The sequence below is a fragment of the Micromesistius poutassou genome, assembly GCF_964030765.1.
Source record: "Micromesistius poutassou genome assembly, chromosome: 20".
NCBI lineage: Eukaryota > Metazoa > Chordata > Actinopteri > Gadiformes > Gadidae > Micromesistius > Micromesistius poutassou.
In genome coordinates this window covers 12,801,227-12,820,149 of record NC_140290.1, presented here as the reverse complement: position 1 = coordinate 12,820,149, position 18,923 = coordinate 12,801,227, and the positions used below count along the sequence as shown (strand labels likewise).

The window sequence follows — 18,923 nt, the reverse complement described above, 5'->3', positions numbered from 1 at the left end:
CGATCTCTCCCTCTCCGGCGTCTGGTGTGGTAGGTCTACTGAGCAGCGGCCTTCATTTGATATTTTGATATCAAAACTGACAGTACACTAGTTGTTTCCGGTTAATGTTGCTTAGCATCTTTACTGTTGCAAAATGCATTTCCACTGGGGTTACAAACAGGGAAAATTCAAACAGGTCTTCTAGAAATCTCAATGTTGTGCGGCACCCACAGTAATCTCTACAGCCCAGACACTTGGACACCCAACACAAGCTGTGTAGATCTTCTATGGGGACGGCTCCTCAGTAACATTAGGGGGACCAAAAATAGCTGTCCTAGGAGGAGTCTTTTGGGTTATGCCGGATGCCCGCTGCTTCCAGCGTTCTCCTTCCTGTGGTTTGCCGTTTTCCTCTGAAGAGCTCAGTGTCCCTGTGGGCTACGTCTGGTTACATTTTGAATATCCAACATTTTGTTTTATCGCGTGCTTTTAAAATAAAAGCGTGTGATGATAAAGGAATTGACACAGACGCTTCAAATCAACGTATTTTATTACCATGCTTTTATTTGTATTTCAATCAACAAAACACAGGGACAGGCTAGTACTATAGGAAAAATCCATTTGATTGTTAATCAATGAACGATAAAGTGGTGTTTTCCAATTGCACAAATTCAGTTTATATAACAAAAAATGCATTGTTATGATAGATAATTTGCTATTTTTTTCTCAGAAATTAAATTAAATGCTGTCTAAATATGCAGAGATATGAAGTCTAAATGTAGATTTCAAAGTATAACAAATAATTATCCAATATATTGTACAAATTATCCAGTTAATTGATTTAATAAAAAGTTTTCATATAATTCCAACACTCAACCTAACAACATACAAAATAACAGCTTCGGACACACACACACACACACACACACACACACACACACACACACGCACACACGCACAGATACACACACACACACAGTTTGTTCACACATTTGTCCTTAATGTAGAAATTGGCCGAGGCAAATGAATGAGCGCCGTATGCAGTCAACACAGTTACAAACCGATGGGGGCTAAACAGGAGAGAGAGAGACAAAAATGACAGGGATTTCACCACCGAATCCTTTTAGCAGACCACTGACACATGAACGAGGATAGAGAGAGAGAGAGAGAGAGAGAGAGAGGAAGGGGTGGTTGAGTTGTTGTTGGTGGTGGTGGTGGTAGAGAAGGAGAAGAAGAAGAAAAAAAAAAAGAGTAGACAACCAATTTGGGAGTAATGCAACTAAAAACTGACAAGTGTAATTTCATCCATCTGGGCCGATGTGTAAAAAGCACTGCTCCGAACATTCCCCATGATTCCACCGCTGATTGATCTCCCCTCGGTCTGAAACACCTATTATTAGCCACCAGCCTAATAGCACCAGGATGGCTCAGCGCTCTCCCAGGGGGCAATTCTCCGGTCATCGGCCCCTCACTCACCACAGCTGTGGAAACCAACCAAGGGAGAGAGGGAGAGGGGGGATGGGGAGGACGACGGAGGAGGAGGATGGAGGATGGAGGAGGAGATACAGCGGATGGGGGGGGGGGGGGAGTGTGGTGGTGGCGGTGGTGGTGATGGTGGTGGTGGTGGTGATGGTGGAAGGTCGGGTGGATGAGTAGGAGGTGGGGTGACGTTGCCAGGGGTACGGTGAAGGTGGGGGGGGGGGGGATGGAGGAGAGGAGATGGGATGCGCTGTGGGGGGGAGGGAGGTATAGTGGCATGTGAAGGGAGACAAGCGAGCAGAGAAGGGAGAGGATGCAGAAGGTGGGGGAGGTGGTTAGGGGTGGGGGGGGTGCGTGTACGGGGGGTGGTGGTGATGGGTGATGACAGTGGCAAGGTGGGGGCTGGCAGGGGGGGCGAGGGGGGTGTATAGGATGAGGAGAGCGGGAGAGGTTGAGGAGAACGGTGGAGGGGAGGCAGAGTGGGTATGAAGAGGCTGGTCAGAGGAGAGGAGAGAAGGGGAAACATGGTGGGGGTCAGGTGTCTCCTCAGGGATGGAGGGGGGAGGAGGAGGAGAGGTGGATGGCAGAGGGGAGGAGGAGGTGGGGAGGGAGAAAAAACAAGGGTTTACATGAATACATACTTTCTAGATGCATTATTTGTACCCTCTTGGTTTTTGTTGATTATAGTTATTGTGTTGTATTACGGCGATAGTGACTGTAGCCCACTACTTACCCTCTTTTGGTTTTGATTTTAAATGATCTTGTGCTTATGACTGAAGCCAGATTAAACCGATGATGTGTATATTGTTTGAAATCGAGCAATACAGACAGAACACGGCGATATCATCACAGACAAAAACAAAACAAAAGAAGTGTCCTCATTTGATTTCCACTTAGTTTGTGTTTTAAAACGTATGTGTGGGCACCGTGGGGGCAGGACAATTAGCAGCCCAGGAATTCTAAACTCATATGAATGCAAATAAATGAAGCTTGTAAGTAGTTTTCTAACCACCTCTTCTGTCTTTCTGATTGAGTGACGCATCAGGTGAGCTGAAATGCATCTCCAAGGGTAATCATCACAATAATTGCCTGCCTGTTTTCGGCCAAACAATTGTAAGAACCTCTGAAATTGGTATTTTGTGACTATTAAAATGGACCTAAAAGTTTTTTTAGAAAACAAAGAAATTATTATGGAATATTTATATAGACATGTGTGATCTGATTAACTCTTAGTTCTGACTTTAAGTATTATACTTCATTTTGAAGCTTGCTCATATGTCAAAGAATAGGTTGCATACACAAATGTGTGCCTGAAATAGTCCTACAATTATCAACAACTACATTTTGCCGTAATGCATAGATGTAGTTGGTGTCAGAACCAACAAATATCCTGTTTAATTACCTGTGTATTAATGTCTAAGTTTGAGGGCAGAGAAACCACTACCACACTCCAAATAAGGTGTATTTCATGATTGAGTTCATGATACTCCACATTAATAACATCATTGTAATACAAGATGGGCAGGAGTTGAAAGTTGACCACTTGTGGTGGAGCATGTTGTTTGCGGTGCCTTGCTCATGGGTTAACCTTCACCACCATGACCACGGTCTGCACAACTTGAATCTTTTATTTCTATACCTGCTGGCACTCCACTATTAAACAAAGTAAACGCCAGTTTTCACACGTTGACTACTTCTACGGAGGAAAGCTGTTTTTGGTAGTGAAAATCAAAATAGTGCACAACTCTATTTGTATAACCAGATCAAATGTCTCGGTTATAAAGCCTATAGGCCTATTTGAAATATAGCCTTTTCAGATGTTTGCTCAACCCCTTTGCCCTAACCCTCCTCTTTCCATTGCCATTTGTATTCCAAAATACAAAACACAAATATCCTATAAAGACTATAACACATGTGACATGAAGCAACTTAAATAATAAATAATAGGCTGATAATAATAACAAAGCAAAAAAAAAATTAACTAACTAATTGAATGTTCCCCTGTCCCAATGTATAATCGAAGACAACAATAAGTGGATTTTTATTTTTCTTCAAAGGTGACTCTAGAATGTGGTTTCAGGTGGGAGTGTTTTAAGCTGCAGCACACAATGGCCTGCACTGAGCACCCAGACGCACGAGAACCTGAGTAGCGCTCACGGAACGAGACAATTCCTCGCACCGCACAGCTTTCGGCCAGGTGTGACTTTTTTCCTCTTCGTTTTTTCTTCTGCTTCCCTTCAGCTTGCACTCTTAAATATCACCTTTCATTTGTTTTGTTCGGGCAGTGTTGGCCATTGTGTGCCGCCACTTCCCACTACATCCCTGGCTGTTTTGAAGAACTCGACGCGCGGGCACACAAACACATTTCTGTTCTGTACCGATCCAAAAGGTTGGATAGTGTTTGGAAGATTGAAAATTGCCGACATTTATTGATATTTAGGCCTATATATTTACAATTGTGGTTTAGAATAACGTTGTAGCCTACATTGGCTGCACTATACACATTTTACAACCTATATTTGGAAGGGACATTTATCAAATTCTTGACTCCTAGGCCTAGGCAATTATTTATATATGTGTCGACCTATCATAAAATGTGAACGTTTGTAATGTGCCGAATTTATGTTGTTGTTTAGCCTTAGGAATATGGGTTTCTCTGTGTAAGAAAAATATGTGTAAGAAAAAAGCCTAGGCTATTAACCTCATCGTATCATTGTGATTCATTAGACACCAATTTGTCATTAGCCCATTATTTCAGCCTGATACGTGTAGCGTGTAATACATTTACACCAATGCTTTACATGCGCCTGTTGGTGTATGGGCCTGTTTTAACCAATGCTTCTGTTGGGCCAATTGGGCTTTAGTGCATAGACCTCCACTGCTCATAAACCCCAAGAAATGAAAAGCCTGGCTGCTTAAAAACAAGCAGCATAGCCTATTAGACCATAGCCCCACCACAACAACAACAACATTCGGAGATGCAGCACATCGGCCCTCCTGTATGTGACGCACGTCCGCCCGATCTAATGAGGATGACTCAAATAATAATTACAACCAAATCAAAACATTATTACTAGAAACAATACAAAACTAATACCGTATTAATTTAACGGATAAATAATATTTATAATCTTAAGCATTATCATCATAATTAACTATATATATATATATATATATATATATATATATATATATATATATATATATATAACCTATATATATATATATATAACCTATATATATATAATAATTATTATTATTAATAATATATATAATAAATTATTATTATTATTGTTATACAACTCTATCCGGCCTATAAATTCAATGATAATAATAATTATAACATGTATATGATATCATATTTAATATGTAGCATTATTAGGCCTATTAGCTTATATGTATGGCCATATAATACAAGCCTATTTCCTATCGTCAGACCCCTTTTACTTATTGTTCCCCATCTGTATGACATAGATTGAAACCCTCTGTACACATGGGACCAATTTTATGTTATTTAAACATGGACAGGGCCCGGTATTGCTTACTATTTCAACTGTGTTATGGTTTACATCGGTTAGCCTATATGCCTCTAAAATGAATGTAGGCCAGTTTTTTTTTACATTCATTTACAGAATTATTGACTGCCACTTGTTTTCAAGCAATTTGTGGTTTTCCCGGATTTGGTCTATGGCTTATTCATGAAAAAGGCAGTCTAATTATTTCAGGAGGCAGGAAAATGACCCTTTCTAAAGAAGGATCTAGTCCTGTGACTAAATAAGGAGCTAATAATATGAAGTAAAACCACTCTGTGTTCAAAAAGCAGAAAACAGAAGCAGAAGGGCGGGTTCTGCACAAGAAGAAAATGGGATCTTTGTTTGTTCCCCTTTGTTTACAACGGGACTCTTTTTGTTTTTTCTGCTTTTTTTCTGCTTTTTGCTAATTCATTTCAATGGCTTTCAAACTGGAAAATGGAAATGTTGCTCCTGCCCTCTATTTCGGCGGCAGCGTCCTGGCAACAGAGCAATTTTCTATCATCAGGGATAAACGGCATCGAACAGTACATTCTGATAAAAAAAAAAAGAAAGAAAAAAAGGGAAAAAGAAAAGGCCCCATGATTGCTGGCCTTCCTGTCTGTCATCCACCAACAAAATCCTCTCCTTCAAGACCGACCACTGTGCTGTCAGACCTCATATAATGTCGCGTATTAGGTCCCCGGAGGAACCAGGCCAGAGGGTCCCGCAACACACACCTCCATGCGCCATGATTTCACCAAGGAAAACAATTACAGATATAGATATATAATATATACTGTATATACTGTGAATATATTTTAGAGCAATTATGTTTAATTTGGCCTACATTGGTTAACAGCACAGCCAAAAGGGATAACGCACAACAATAATGTGATTTGATCCCATTATAGGGTTCAAATAATAGCTGTAATACATCGTTTCGTATCCCCATTTGTGGCTACGGCCTCGGTTATATAACCCTTAGAGCATGTTGGTTTGTATTTCAATGATCTCCAAAGCAGACCAAAAAAAACAACCTCCTTAATTCTCCATTTCAATGTGATCACCATTTAAGGCTGTTTGGTTCCTGCGAATCAAATGTGTTTGGAGACGGCGAGGAAAGACAATCAGCCCTGATGATGGACGGGGTGGGACTCACCCAGGTGGGCTTGGGTGGGCTTGAATCCAATCAATTTAACACCAAAACGTTGAGAACGTGAAAACGCTATTGATTCGTTTAGAGATGCCTCCATGACCAACAACCGTATTAGGCTTTATTCGCAATATGCATTATATGAAACTTAAATGTCCGTGCATATTTTTGTTCGTACAGAGGCTACTGGTTTTGTAATTAGTAGCCTAGTTAAAATTTCTGCAGGTTGGCTTATTATAAAAAATAATTTACCATATGAGCCTATTTAATTCCATAGCATAGGCCTATGCGGTTTTGCCTTTTAGCGCATAGCCGAGATCGGCTCTTCTTCCGGAGGGGGACGTCGACGAACGGCGCGTCTCTTCTGATTTCCAAACGACAATGAGCCTGGTGTTGTACTGGTGACAACCGTGCATCTGCAGCTCTCGGCTCTAATAGCGCGCGCCCCCCCCCCCCCCTCCCCCCTCCCCCTCCTTCATACTGCAGCGGTGGATAGTCGTCGACGCCTGGCTGTCTGTGTAGTTGGCCGTGGGCTCTGGGGTGGTTGGTGCTGGAGACTGGAGGAGGATGGGGGGGAGGGGGGGAGCAACATATTTCACTTTGCCTCGAGTCGCAGCCTCCAACTGCAATGACAAAAAAAGCCGCCTCTTTTGCTATAAAGCGTCGGAGAGACGCTGAGTATCAGCGTCTTACAGTCGGAGTCTGTTTAGGCTCTCTTTTTTTTTTTTTTTCATGCATGCAAGTTAATAGCTGTCAGAGCGACAGACCACATGCATGTGTCGCATGCAGGCACCGGGCGTGTGGGACTGTGTCTTGCAGAGGGACGCACTGCTGTGGTTGGCTGTGTGTTCTTCAACATATGGCGCGCAGACCTAACCAGACGTGCCGCCGTGTCGCGTCGTTTCTCTTGCTTGTTGCGCTTTTCACATTCACTAACACAATATAGAAAAAAAAGACATGGACAACGCCGTCGTGTTTATGACATGTCGGGAGATGTCTGTCTTCCATTAATGTTGCACATGCATGGCCACACAGGGGTAATTGAGCGTTGAAGTTAGTTCGTTTGGGGGTAGGCCATCCTCTGGGATTTGTCGTTATTAAATGCATTGTGTGACTTAATAACCTTAGAATAACGCTATGGCTGAGGAGAAAGCTACGCATACTCTGGGGTCCTATAGGCTGTGCGCGTCAGGAAAAACCCGGGCCTTGACCATCGAGTGATTTTAAAGGGTCATTCATCAGCGTTATAGGACAGCTGGAAATAAAGACCACTTCGGTTAAACTCCCTAAGACATTGATTGTGCTGAAGGTCAATATGGGCAATATGATGTATAAATGTGTAGCTTAACGGTTTCAGTTTTGTGATTGACACAATTTTCAACCGTGCCATATTCGTCAAACTGCAGCACAAAACGTCGTGCGTAATTACGCAATTGTGCACATTTAATGATTGCTTCAATGTATACGATGAGATATAGGTCTCGATAGATAGAATCATCTTCTTTAATCACTAAGATTTAATTTATATTATTTTCATAAATGCGAGATATTGCATCAATAGTCATGTCCAAACAGTGGTAGGCCTATAGCCTGCAGTATTCTTACTTTTTTCATATTGGTTCTGTAGGAAGTAATTTGGACTAATAACTCATCAACACTCAAACAGGCCCCGCGACGTCATACCCCCCCTCTCTGACGAGGAGCCAAATGTATCATTTTTGTGCCCAATGGCCAAAGGTGTTGAAGATGGTGTACGTGGCCCTGTGGTCTGAATAAGGAAAATGTCATCCTTACAAACGGTTCCGGTGCATTAGGCCTACTGGGACGCAGGCGACCTATACGTGCTTATACAGGCTGCAGCTCTGTAGTATCACTCACTCGGAGACGATTAGAAAAAAGGTAACGGATCTGGTTTCTTCTCTGCGTGTCAAAGTGGAACAGGGGGCTGAGGAATTGACTTAAAACCAGCGAGGGGTGACCCAAGGTGTGCAAAAATCATTAGTTGTCTTTAACCACCTGATACTCCAGTGGCATCAACTATTTAATATAATTAGGCCTACAGGAAACTAAACGCAAAATAATTCTAAATTCTTACCTGTATCTCCCGTTGATAGTCTTGGAATAACCGATATAAATATAGAGTAGTGTTTCATCGTCATCTCTGTGTAACCGCTCCAGTGTTGCTTCCTCGACCACGGCTGCAAAATGATAATTCCACCAGGTTGTACACATTTAAATACCGCCAAGTAAATAACAAGCGTGGTTGGCGATAATAGCAGTAGGCTAGCAAGTTCCTGTTACAGAAATAGAGAAGATTGAAGCTAAATGCTTCTTTTAGGCAACCATTTTTGATAAGAGGATAATTGAAAGGACACGGTAGTAATTAGGGGATAATTTATGCTATATGCAATTTTATTCTACCCTTCAAAATAAACCATGTCCATAATCATTAGAGGCAAATTGTTCACACTTTTATTATTTTTATAGCTACATTTTGTAGCCAATAGAAGTTGCGCGAGCAACTTAATTGAGAGGACTATTATGTTTCATTGACACGGGTAAAAATGTCTTGAGGCGTATGGTTTCAATACACATTGCACTAATAAACTAACGGGGTTCCTGATTTGAGAATAGGCTACAAGTTAATACGCAAAGTAGGGCTATAATTATAATTTCGTATCGAAGTGTGTGTGTGTGTGTGTGTGTGTGTGTGTGTGTGTGTGTGTGTGTGTGTGTGTGTGTGTGTGTGTGTGTGTGTGTGTGTGTGTGTGTGTGTGTGTGGCCTCATATTGCAATTGAGACTGTCAAGTTAAAGCGATAACCCCCCCCCCTCCCCACTTCTCTCTCTAACTGGAAAATAAACTATTGTCCCCAGGGCGCATTGTTATTTGATGTGTCACGTGCTGTAGTATCTTGAATTGTCTGATCACACTTAATCATGTGCGCGCAAAACAGCCTCGAAAAACGCTCTAAATACTCGGGCAGGGAGGAAGGTGTGTGTGTGTGTGTGTGTGTGTGTGTGTGTGTGTGTGTGTGTGTGTGTGTGTGTGTGTGTGTGTGTGTGTGTGTGTGTGTGTGTGTGTGTGTGTGTGTGTGTGTGTGTGTGTGTGTGCGCGTGTGTGCGTATGTGTTGGACGCGCGCTCATTAGGGCTAATTCCCAAGCGCACACCGTGTTGCGCATCGTCCGTAATTTAAGGGTTCGCGCGTAAAAAAGAAAAAAAAACACAGCAAATCGACTTGGTTGATTCTCCAAGAGCTGTTTTTTTTTTACGAGATTAGAAGAGCGCGTGCTTGTCAGTGCATGCAGTCTCTCTCTCCCGCCATGTATTATTTCACCCCGTAAGCCGCGACTGCGGTGGGAGCTGGTAAGGTGGGTTAACTCCAAACCGAAGTCTCCGTGAAGCACAGAGAACACTGATGACGTTGGGTTGAGTGACCAATCGGAAGGCGCTGCCCTTTGGAGACAAACCATTTTTACTTGTAGTGTCTGCATCTGTCTGAAAGCGAGGGCTCCAATTTTTTTTTTTTAACAGAAACCACCTTAAAAATCTCCTACCTTAACTTATACCCACCTTCCGCTACATTGAATGAGAATATTACGGGAGAAGAAAAAAGCTGGGTGTTAATAGGAGAATATCTCCTCGCCGTGGAGAGGGAGCGATAACGGCGCAGCGAGAGAGAGAAAAACCGATTTGGACTTGAGAAGAGGGGGTGAGTGCTCTCAAGGCTAGAAAATTTGATGATGACCATGACTACGATGGCTGACGGTCTGGAAGCCCAGGACTCGTCCAAGTCTGCTTTCATGGAGTTTGGTCAGCAGTCTCACTCACAGCAGAGCTCCCCGTCGATGGCCGCCAGCCACTACCCGCTGCACTGTCTCCACTCGGGCTCGCACCCTCACCACCCGCAGCACGACAACTCCCCGTACCCCGGGACCAACTCGTACAACAGGTCGTTACCCTATTCCTACGTGAGCCATTCGCACCACAGCCCCTATTTGCCGTCTTATAACAACACGGGAGGACAGTCGAGGTTGGACGGCACAGGTAAGACAGCAGCCTTTTCTTTCCCTTTTTTTTTTTAACCAACGACGTGCAAACCGAATGCTTCATCTTTTTATGTGTGGTTTCAGCCGCGGTTAAAAAACACAAAACTCGCGATTTTTCCCCTAATCCCCTGAAGGTGTCTTCCAAGTGGAAAGGGAGCGAGAGCGAGTACGAGATGATGGATAATTGGAATGTTGCACATTTTGGTGTTTTATTGTTCCGCGTTGTTATCGTTGTGCTGCTGCTGCTGGCCCGTTCTGCTTAACCATAACACCCCCCCCCCACCCACCCCAGTTCCCACAAAACCATTTTATGCCCGGGGTGTAATCACAACCGTGGAATCCTAACAAACTATTCGTGGAATTAGGCAGTCTGCTTGAAAGTTGTAATTAGCATTTAATTGACATGCCATTACGAGCAATATCCTAACTATGACAGAGCCGGTGTGTATTAAACAGTTTGAGGTGTCAATCTTTATAGGAGTACATTGATTTTTATAGGCTTCACTTTTTTTTCTCCATCATTTGGAAATTGTTTCTGCTCAAACGAACCGCTATCGTGATTCACAACATTTCTCCCACATTTTTGTTGCAGAGCAGCAGAAGACGACGGTGATTGAAAATGGGGAAATTCGCTTCAACGGGAAAGGCAAGAAGATCCGCAAGCCCCGGACCATTTATTCCAGTTTACAGTTGCAAGCACTGAACCACCGTTTCCAGCAAACCCAGTACCTGGCGCTGCCAGAGCGGGCTGAGCTGGCGGCCTCGCTTGGACTAACACAAACACAGGTAGGCCTATTCAACAACAAAAAAGACACACTTAACACGATGTTACAATATCAGATATGAAAGTGCCATTTTAAATTGGCATTTATATTATGTACAGCCCACATTGTATTATTATTTTTATTTTTATTTTATTATTATTGTTATTATTATTACGACTATTATTATCATTATTATAACTATGATTATTATTATTGTAATTATTATCACAATAATGGTTGTTGTTGTTGTTGTATTGGGCTGTTGTGGTGTGGTGTCGGTCAATTATCTTACATGAATGTCCACTAATTGCAATCTACATCCTCTGCTTTAGGTGAAGATTTGGTTTCAAAATAAAAGGTCGAAGTTCAAGAAACTACTGAAGCAAGGTGGCAACCCGCACGAGAGTGACCCCATGCCGGGATCCATCGCCCTCTCGCCGCGCTCCCCGACCATCCCTCCAATATGGGACGTCACGGGGTCCTCCAAAGGAGTAAACATGCCGGCCAACAGCTACATGCCGGGCTATCCTCACTGGTACTCGTCCTCTCACCAAGATTCAATGCAGAGATAGATAGACCACGGGAGCGGGACGGGAGGAGCTGGCCCGCGGAGGCCGTCAGATCTCTTATCAGTTTCACTCGCACGATTAATATCCGTCAGCCTCGCAGACTGAATGATTGCCTGCATAGAGGAGATACCTCTACGGCCTGGCCACGGCTCTACTCCTCTGATGGATGTGGGGCCACGGTGATACATCACAATAACCGGAATTTGCTATTCAAAATAAACATGGCCTTCCACGAGCCATGCTTTGATATTCTTTCATATACATCTCAACATCTGACTTGTCGATAGACCGAATTTCAAGTGACATTTTTAAACCAGTTTGGTCAAAGACTGCATTTACACACACACACACACACACACACACACACACACACACACACACACACACACACACACACACACACACACAAACACGCACGCGCGCTCGTGCGCGCACCCGCTGCCGCGCTCAGAAATCCATGGCCGTGATTTATGAAGGACTCCTCCTATCTGCTGTTTGGTTGTCTGTTTCTTGAACATGCAAAAATCAAAGCAATTTGCGTGTCTGTAAATATAACCTGCAATTTTATTTGTACATACACTTTTTATTGTTTTGTCGAATTGAGTAAACCATGACTCTAAACCGTTGTCTGTTCTGTCATTTAACAAAAAAGAAAAATGTGGATTATTATTTTTTGTAGGCCCACCATAGCCTGCCCCAACCAACCTCGAATAGGCCTGGAAGCCCATTTCTTTAACAGCAAACTAGGCTACTAGTCAATATTAGACTATAACACTGTCATGTTCCCCTGCGGTAAGCACTTTAAACGCCAAAAGCCACCGCATAAGCTATACGAAACACAAAGACCACCACAGGAAATGAACTCACCCTGCAGAGCTCTTCTCTACCTTCATCCCCAAAGACATTCTCTTCAGGTCCATCTTATCTTGTAATTTCAGCCCCAATTATTAGAAGTATTGACAAAATGTTTCTCCTCTCCCTCTGTCCTAATGCAAGCCGTTAAATGCCAAGCTCCACAGGATCAATGTTGAACAAAGCCTCCAGCTGCAGTCCCGTTCAATATGAAGGAGATATTTGGGACAATTTGTGGGTTTTATCCAAGTGAGGTTTTTTTTTCGTTCTCATAAATGCAGGCATAATTAGGGTAATTTTTGATGTAGCCCGCTGATTACAGCGTTTTTACCGTCGAAGATAATTACCTGTAATTTTCTACCACTTTTAATACTAAAAGGCATTTTTATTTGGATTTTAGGTAGCAGAGACGGAACAAAAGAGACAATTATTCGGTTATTCATATACAAATTGCTGAGAGGAATTAATGCTTCGAGTATTATCTGAAATTACAACGTTGAAAAGCTTCTTGCAGCTGTCAAATGGAAGATGTATGGCGCACATTTACCTGGGCAACGTCTTCTTCAATTCTGCACTAAAGCCTATTCCTTGCAGTTTGCATTCGTTCTCTACGAAAGAATACAATACAAAATCCCTGCCCTGATAGAAAACAAGAATCCAAAATTCAAGGTCATATGTTATTTTAAGATAAAGATGTTATATCACACAGTCTTTGTTAGGCCTGTGGTTTTCTTGATGATAACTATCGATATTAGCATTCTATCGATAAGAGAGTAAGAGAAAATAAAGGAGAGAGAGAGAAAAGGAGGGGGGCTGAGAGGAGATGAACAGACATAGACATAGAATGAGAGAGGAGAAGAGAGAGGGAGAGAGAGAGAGAGAGAGACAGAGAGAGAGAGGGGGGGGGGGACTGAGAAAGGTAGAGGATTTCAGGGTGGGACGTTTGTCAACACTATAGGTGGTCTGTGTGGTCTCTGCAGGAATCACTGATATAGCGCTGTAACCAGCGGTTTGTCTACAAACCTTAGTGGCTATCACATTTGTCTTCAGATATATATTTCAAGAGCTGTCTGTTAGTGTAATCCAAGAGACATTGCAAAGAGAAAACCCACGGCGGCGCCTTTTTGTTCCCCTCTAACAAATAGGCCTACAATGCACATCGTGGAGGAATTTAATTTGCGGGAGTAATATCGTTTAATACCTAGGCCTATTGCCTTCCTTAAAATACGTGTCTAAAATTAGCAGCTACACGACTTTGCACACGGCAACATCATCTATGTCGACATCTAACCGAATATGAAATTGTGGTCCTTACCTTGCCGCGTTTCTCTAAGACAGACAAGACCAGACGCTGGAGACGGCACCGGCGATGGTGCACAGTTTTACTGCTCCTGGTTGAATAAGCAAATCCAGGTGTGAGAGTGTTTGCACACCCCGGTAGCTCTTATATTGCCTGCAAAATTAGCTGTTATTACTGTCACTGTTTAGTGATGGCGAGCTTGGAAAAAAAAGCCCTCTGCAATCAAGAACCAAGCGCATCTTTGCAAATTATAGATAATTGTCAATGTCCAGATTATGATAATGGGGCCTAATCCTGGAGAATAATTATTGTGGAGTGTTACAGTTGAAGCTGTCCAGTAAAGCTAACTGTCATTATTTAGACTCGATTTGCAAGGGGAACTAGCTGAGTGGAAAATGTTCGGTTGGAAATAATCGGGGGCCCTCGATATAATGGCACTGGTGTTTTATGCGCACATGTGTGTGTGTGTGTGTGTGTGTGTGTGTGTGTGTGTGTGTGTGTGTGTGTGTGTGTGTGTGTGTGTGTGTGTGTGTGTGTGTGTGAGCGCTCGTTTGGAAGTGCGTCGATTCGTGAGCTTGCACGTGTATTTGTGATATTTTCATGCAAGAAAAGCCCGCGTGAATGCGGGTGCCCGCGTGTGTTTTGAATGATTGCTATCAGCCATGAGAATCAACGTTTATGTATTGATATAACACAAACAGCTGGACAATATACTTATAGAAATGTCTAAGTTCTAACATTGACCCCTAAACTTAAACTATTCAAAACTGCTCAAGACTATCAGTGAGGAAGATACCCTAGTCAGGTGAAATTGAGCACCAGGGTCAGTCTGTGTGTGTGTGTGTGTGTGTGTGTGTGTGTGTGTGTGTGTGTGTGTGTGTGTGTGTGTGTGTGTGTGTGTGTGTGTGTGTGTGTGTGCGTGAGGGGGGGGGGCTAGGCTGGGGGGAGGCGTGTGCGTGTGTGTGTGTGTGTGTGTGTGTGTGTGTGTGTGTGCGTGTGTGTGTGCGTGTGTGTGTGTGTGTGTGTGTGTGTGTGCGTGTGTGCGTGTGTGTGTGTGTGTGTGTGTGTGTGTGTGTGTGTGTGTCGGGCAGGGGCGATGGGGCTTTTATTTTGTAAAAGCATATTTTGCTCCGTCCGCAGGCTTATAGGCCTATGCATCTTATTTTCGTAGCCCCAAAGCTTGAACATGGCTCGCATTGTGTTGAGTGATTTTTCAGTGTCAGCACTGATAGTATTGGTTGCTAACGTGGTGAATTGTGAAGGGTTTTATTTTACCCGGAAGGTGGGCTGCAATCGGGAGTGGCACAGCTCTGGAGCCGGTCTACCCCCACAGGAATGCGGATTGTCTCAGATCTCCAGGCCGCCCCCTCGCCTCCTCTCTGCCATTCAAAGCAATAATTGTAGGGGGCACAAAGGGAACATGACGGCAGACCGTAGACCTGCAGCAGCCAGACTTGGATATTTCTTTCTCCTCTATCTTTCTTTCTTTCCTCATTCGTTTTTTCCCGTTCTGTATAATAATAATAATAATAATAATAATAATAATAATAATAATAATGATAATAATAATAATAATGTGTTTCTTTTAATACAAATAAAATGTTTTTATAATACAAATACAATGTTGTTGTTTTTTTATAATTCTATGGTTTGTTTTTCCAATACAAAAAGTATTTTTGCCTTTTCATTGGAAGCTATGCTGAAATCCAAATCCCCCAATATCATTGCAATTGAAACGCAATTGTGAAGGTATAGCTATATTAAATGGCATAGTCGTTTCAATAAAGTAGCCTATCTTGTATATAAAAAAAATATTACGACAGGTGCCCATTTCTATCTTCAAAGTGTTAGAAATGTTGCATGTTTATTCGGTTGATTCGGTTGTTTAGGTTATAATGCAACATTGTGGCAGTCTCGTCTTATTAAATGTAGGGAACACTTGTGCTGCATACGAGAAAATTATGTTTTTAAGTAGGCCCAGTCAATCGGTGAGGGTTAGGCCACTATCAATAGCGTCTTGTGAAATTTGGTTATAAAGTCGCTGTGTTCTTTACGTTAAAAAAAAAGAAACAAATCATTCACAATTTTGAAGTGACCTTTTGTAAAACAATAAACACTGTAGGCCTATTTGTTTTTATTCATTGACTAATTGAATCTATACATTCAATTTCATAATGTAACAATCTTAACATATTTAGTTTTCTTACTTTGAAACCGATTCAGAGTTATATTCATTCCTCAAATTCGTTGAAAGAGAATGAGATTTAATAGCCACAATTGTTGCCTCAGGCTTGCAAATCAATTCTTATTATGAAATTCAGTAAAGAAAAATAATTGCGGGTTAAAATAACAAGAAACTACAACAAGGTCATTACTAGCATACAGAATGTTTAATCCATTGTCCATTTAAAACGTTTAATAGTCTTCCAAAATGCAATAAATTACATGCACACATTTACACATTTTACACGTTTCCTCTATGACTGTAATCAAATACATTGCATATTCCTCTGAAAATTTAACATGAGTCCCATAGAAGGAAAAAAAATAATATTTCAATGAACATCAGAAATTCAGTATAACGTCCCCGCTCCAAGAGCCAATGAGTGCTGTAATGAGTTGGGGGTCTGAAGATGAGAATTCATCGACCCACCGGCCGAAGACGTGTACCATGACCCGGCATTCTCCAAAAAGCTAGATGTCGTCGTGTTGATGTTCTGAAGCGGTAAATTGTGGGGCCTGGGAGCCACCTGTGTGTCCCAAACGGCCGGGGACTGTGGAGAGTTGCAGGCCATTGGGTCGCTGGAGCTGGGGCTGTGATCCGGGGGAAGCTCGCCGTTTTTCATGATCTTCTTCAGTTTCGATCTCTTATTCTGGAACCAAATTTTGACCTGGGAAAAAATGGCGAGATAAAAAAAAAATACAAAAGATGAATATTAAAAAAGGGAAAAACATAAAACATAGCCTATGGGCCTATAATACACAATATAGGGCCTATATATTACAGGCCTTTACGATCTTCTGCACGGCTCGTGACAAATGAGTAAACATGAACAACGAGTGCTACAACAATGAGATCCTCTTTTTATAGGGCGCGTACCTGTGTTTGTGTGAGACCCAGAGACGCCGCGAGCTCGGCTCTCTCGGGCAGCGCGAGGTACTGTGTGTTCTGGAACCTCCTCTGCAGCGCCGCGAGCTGGAAGCTCGAGTAGATGGTGCGCGGTTTTCGGACCTTCTTGGGCTTGCCGTTCACCATCCTCACCTCGGGCTCTGCGATTTCCTTTTCTGTAAAACAACATCATTATTATAGCGAGCGTATTGTTAATAATAAGCGTCTTCGTTTTAATTCTAGCATGAATCGGTGGTAATAATTGTGTTTTATTTGGGCCGCAAACTATGACGTAGGCTATACTTGCATTTAATTGGGCGCTGTGCTAAAAAAAAATCGAAATTGCCTTTCTCATTTCAATTCGAAAGAAATGTGCCAACTGAAATAACACCATTCTGTTACGGCGTTTTTTTTACCCATAACACATTGTTCTGAGTTTTTTTTTTGAAGCTTAACGAAACCAAATGAAGACATCTTATTAAATAAAGATAGGCCTACGAATAGAAGATTTGTTTCAATAGTAAATCAGGAGCGTTAAATCACGTTAAATCATCGCGACGCAAGGCTATCTCTATTATAAAAACTGGACCGTACCTTGCGGGCTCGGCTGGGGCTGTACTCTGCTGTAAGCCCCGGCGTACTGGTGGTAGGCGGAGGTCGTATATGAGCTGTAATCGGGGTAGGCTTTCGCGGTATAATTTCCAGCGGATCCGTTGACGCCGTGGTATTGGTACTGGTAGGCGTTCAGAGGCTTCCCGTACGAAGTCGAGTTGGGCGAACAATAGCCATGGGGAATTCCACTCGCGGGACTGTAGTAGCCAGAATCCGTGGCCGTTGACTCGGGTAAAGTAGGAGATTCCTGAGACGGGTGATGCATGGTGGAAAGTTGAAAAGAGCTTTGAAAATCTGAAGGCTTGACACTCGAAATCTTTCGGTCGAATACTCCAGTCATAGTTCGGAACCACCGCGTTGTTTTTACAAAAAAAAGTAAGACAAGGCTGACTCCAAAAATATGTTTAAACCCCGATGCTTGAAAACTACACTGGCATTGTGATGGCTCTCACGCTGACGGGCTCTGTTGAAGACTGCAACCAGCCCCGCAGCAAAGACTTGGTTAAATCCTAAATTGCGCTCTTACGCACTGCGGGGAGGATCTGGTTCCATTGGCCGAGGCGCGCGCACACAACAGCAACACCCAGTTTGCCTATAGGGGGAAACTGCATGGCTATTGTCATGTTTTTTCTTCTTCTCTCCTATCGATATATAGTATCTTAACCGTTATATAAAAGGCCAACATTATAATTCAGAATTTGATGACATACATCGTTTTTAGTAGGCTTTAATTAATAAATTACTACATTAAATAGTAATTTCATGTAAGCCTAAATTCAATAATGACATTCAAACCAAGAGCTATATACATGCATCTCCCCCCAGACCATATTTTCATTTTTAAATATATGATTCATTTATACAGAACAATTATAAGTGCCCCATATCTTAGCAATCGCGTCTTCAATAGGCCTACACAAAAACACAACATGAGGCCAATATGCATATGATAACAGAAATGCTATCCCCAACCCATCTTATCTGTTATTATTGATAATTGATCCTTAAATACTCTCCAGTATCCTGCATTTACATTTGATTGCACTTATCTGTGAATCAATGCTATTGCTGAAATATCAATCAATCGAATCTACTTTTTTTTCCAAAGAAAAAATATATGCCTGGAAAGCGCGTTAGGACTCATTCCCAAATGTCACATTCCATGGTAGAACAGCACCACCTGTCGTCCAAACGAAATAATTACAGAAAAGTGAGGAGGAAAGATTTGAAATTGTATGCAAATTCATCAAATCAAAACCGATATACACAAGCGAATGCACATTGATAAACGTTATTGTACATTCGGTTGATTCAATTGTTGCTTTAATTGTATTATTTGTGAAATTAAATTGTATTTAATGTAAGCATATTTTATTTCATTGCAAGCGTTATGAATTGACCACGGTATCTTCAATAAACTCATTAATAAAGTAATCTAGGTCTTCCTTGTATTATTTCATATAGCATACAAATAGGATGTAGGCTAAAATAATTCATAACTTGCCCACCCCGGAAATACTATGCCATTAGATAAATGTCCTCATATAA

General features: G+C 42.2%; 2 protein-coding genes across 2 annotated transcripts; one reads left to right on the top strand and one right to left on the bottom strand.

The window, feature by feature from the left end:
- Positions 1-9,860: 9,860 nt before the first annotated feature.
- Positions 9,861-11,505, top strand: dlx6a (distal-less homeobox 6a; the record flags this gene model as incomplete). The annotated part of the gene is made up of 3 exons (XM_084484589.1): positions 9,861-10,167; positions 10,762-10,955; positions 11,266-11,505. 3 exons carry the CDS (start codon positions 9,861-9,863, stop codon positions 11,503-11,505), a joined length of 741 nt encoding a protein of 246 aa, XP_084340715.1.
- A 4,722-nt stretch (positions 11,506-16,227) lies between these two features.
- dlx5a (distal-less homeobox 5a) lies at positions 16,228-17,715 on the bottom strand (the record flags this gene model as incomplete). The annotated part of the gene is made up of 3 exons (XM_084484991.1): positions 16,228-16,545; positions 16,755-16,939; positions 17,358-17,715. 3 exons carry the CDS (start codon positions 17,713-17,715, stop codon positions 16,228-16,230), a joined length of 861 nt encoding a protein of 286 aa, XP_084341117.1.
- Between the last annotated feature and the right edge of the window lie 1,208 nt (positions 17,716-18,923).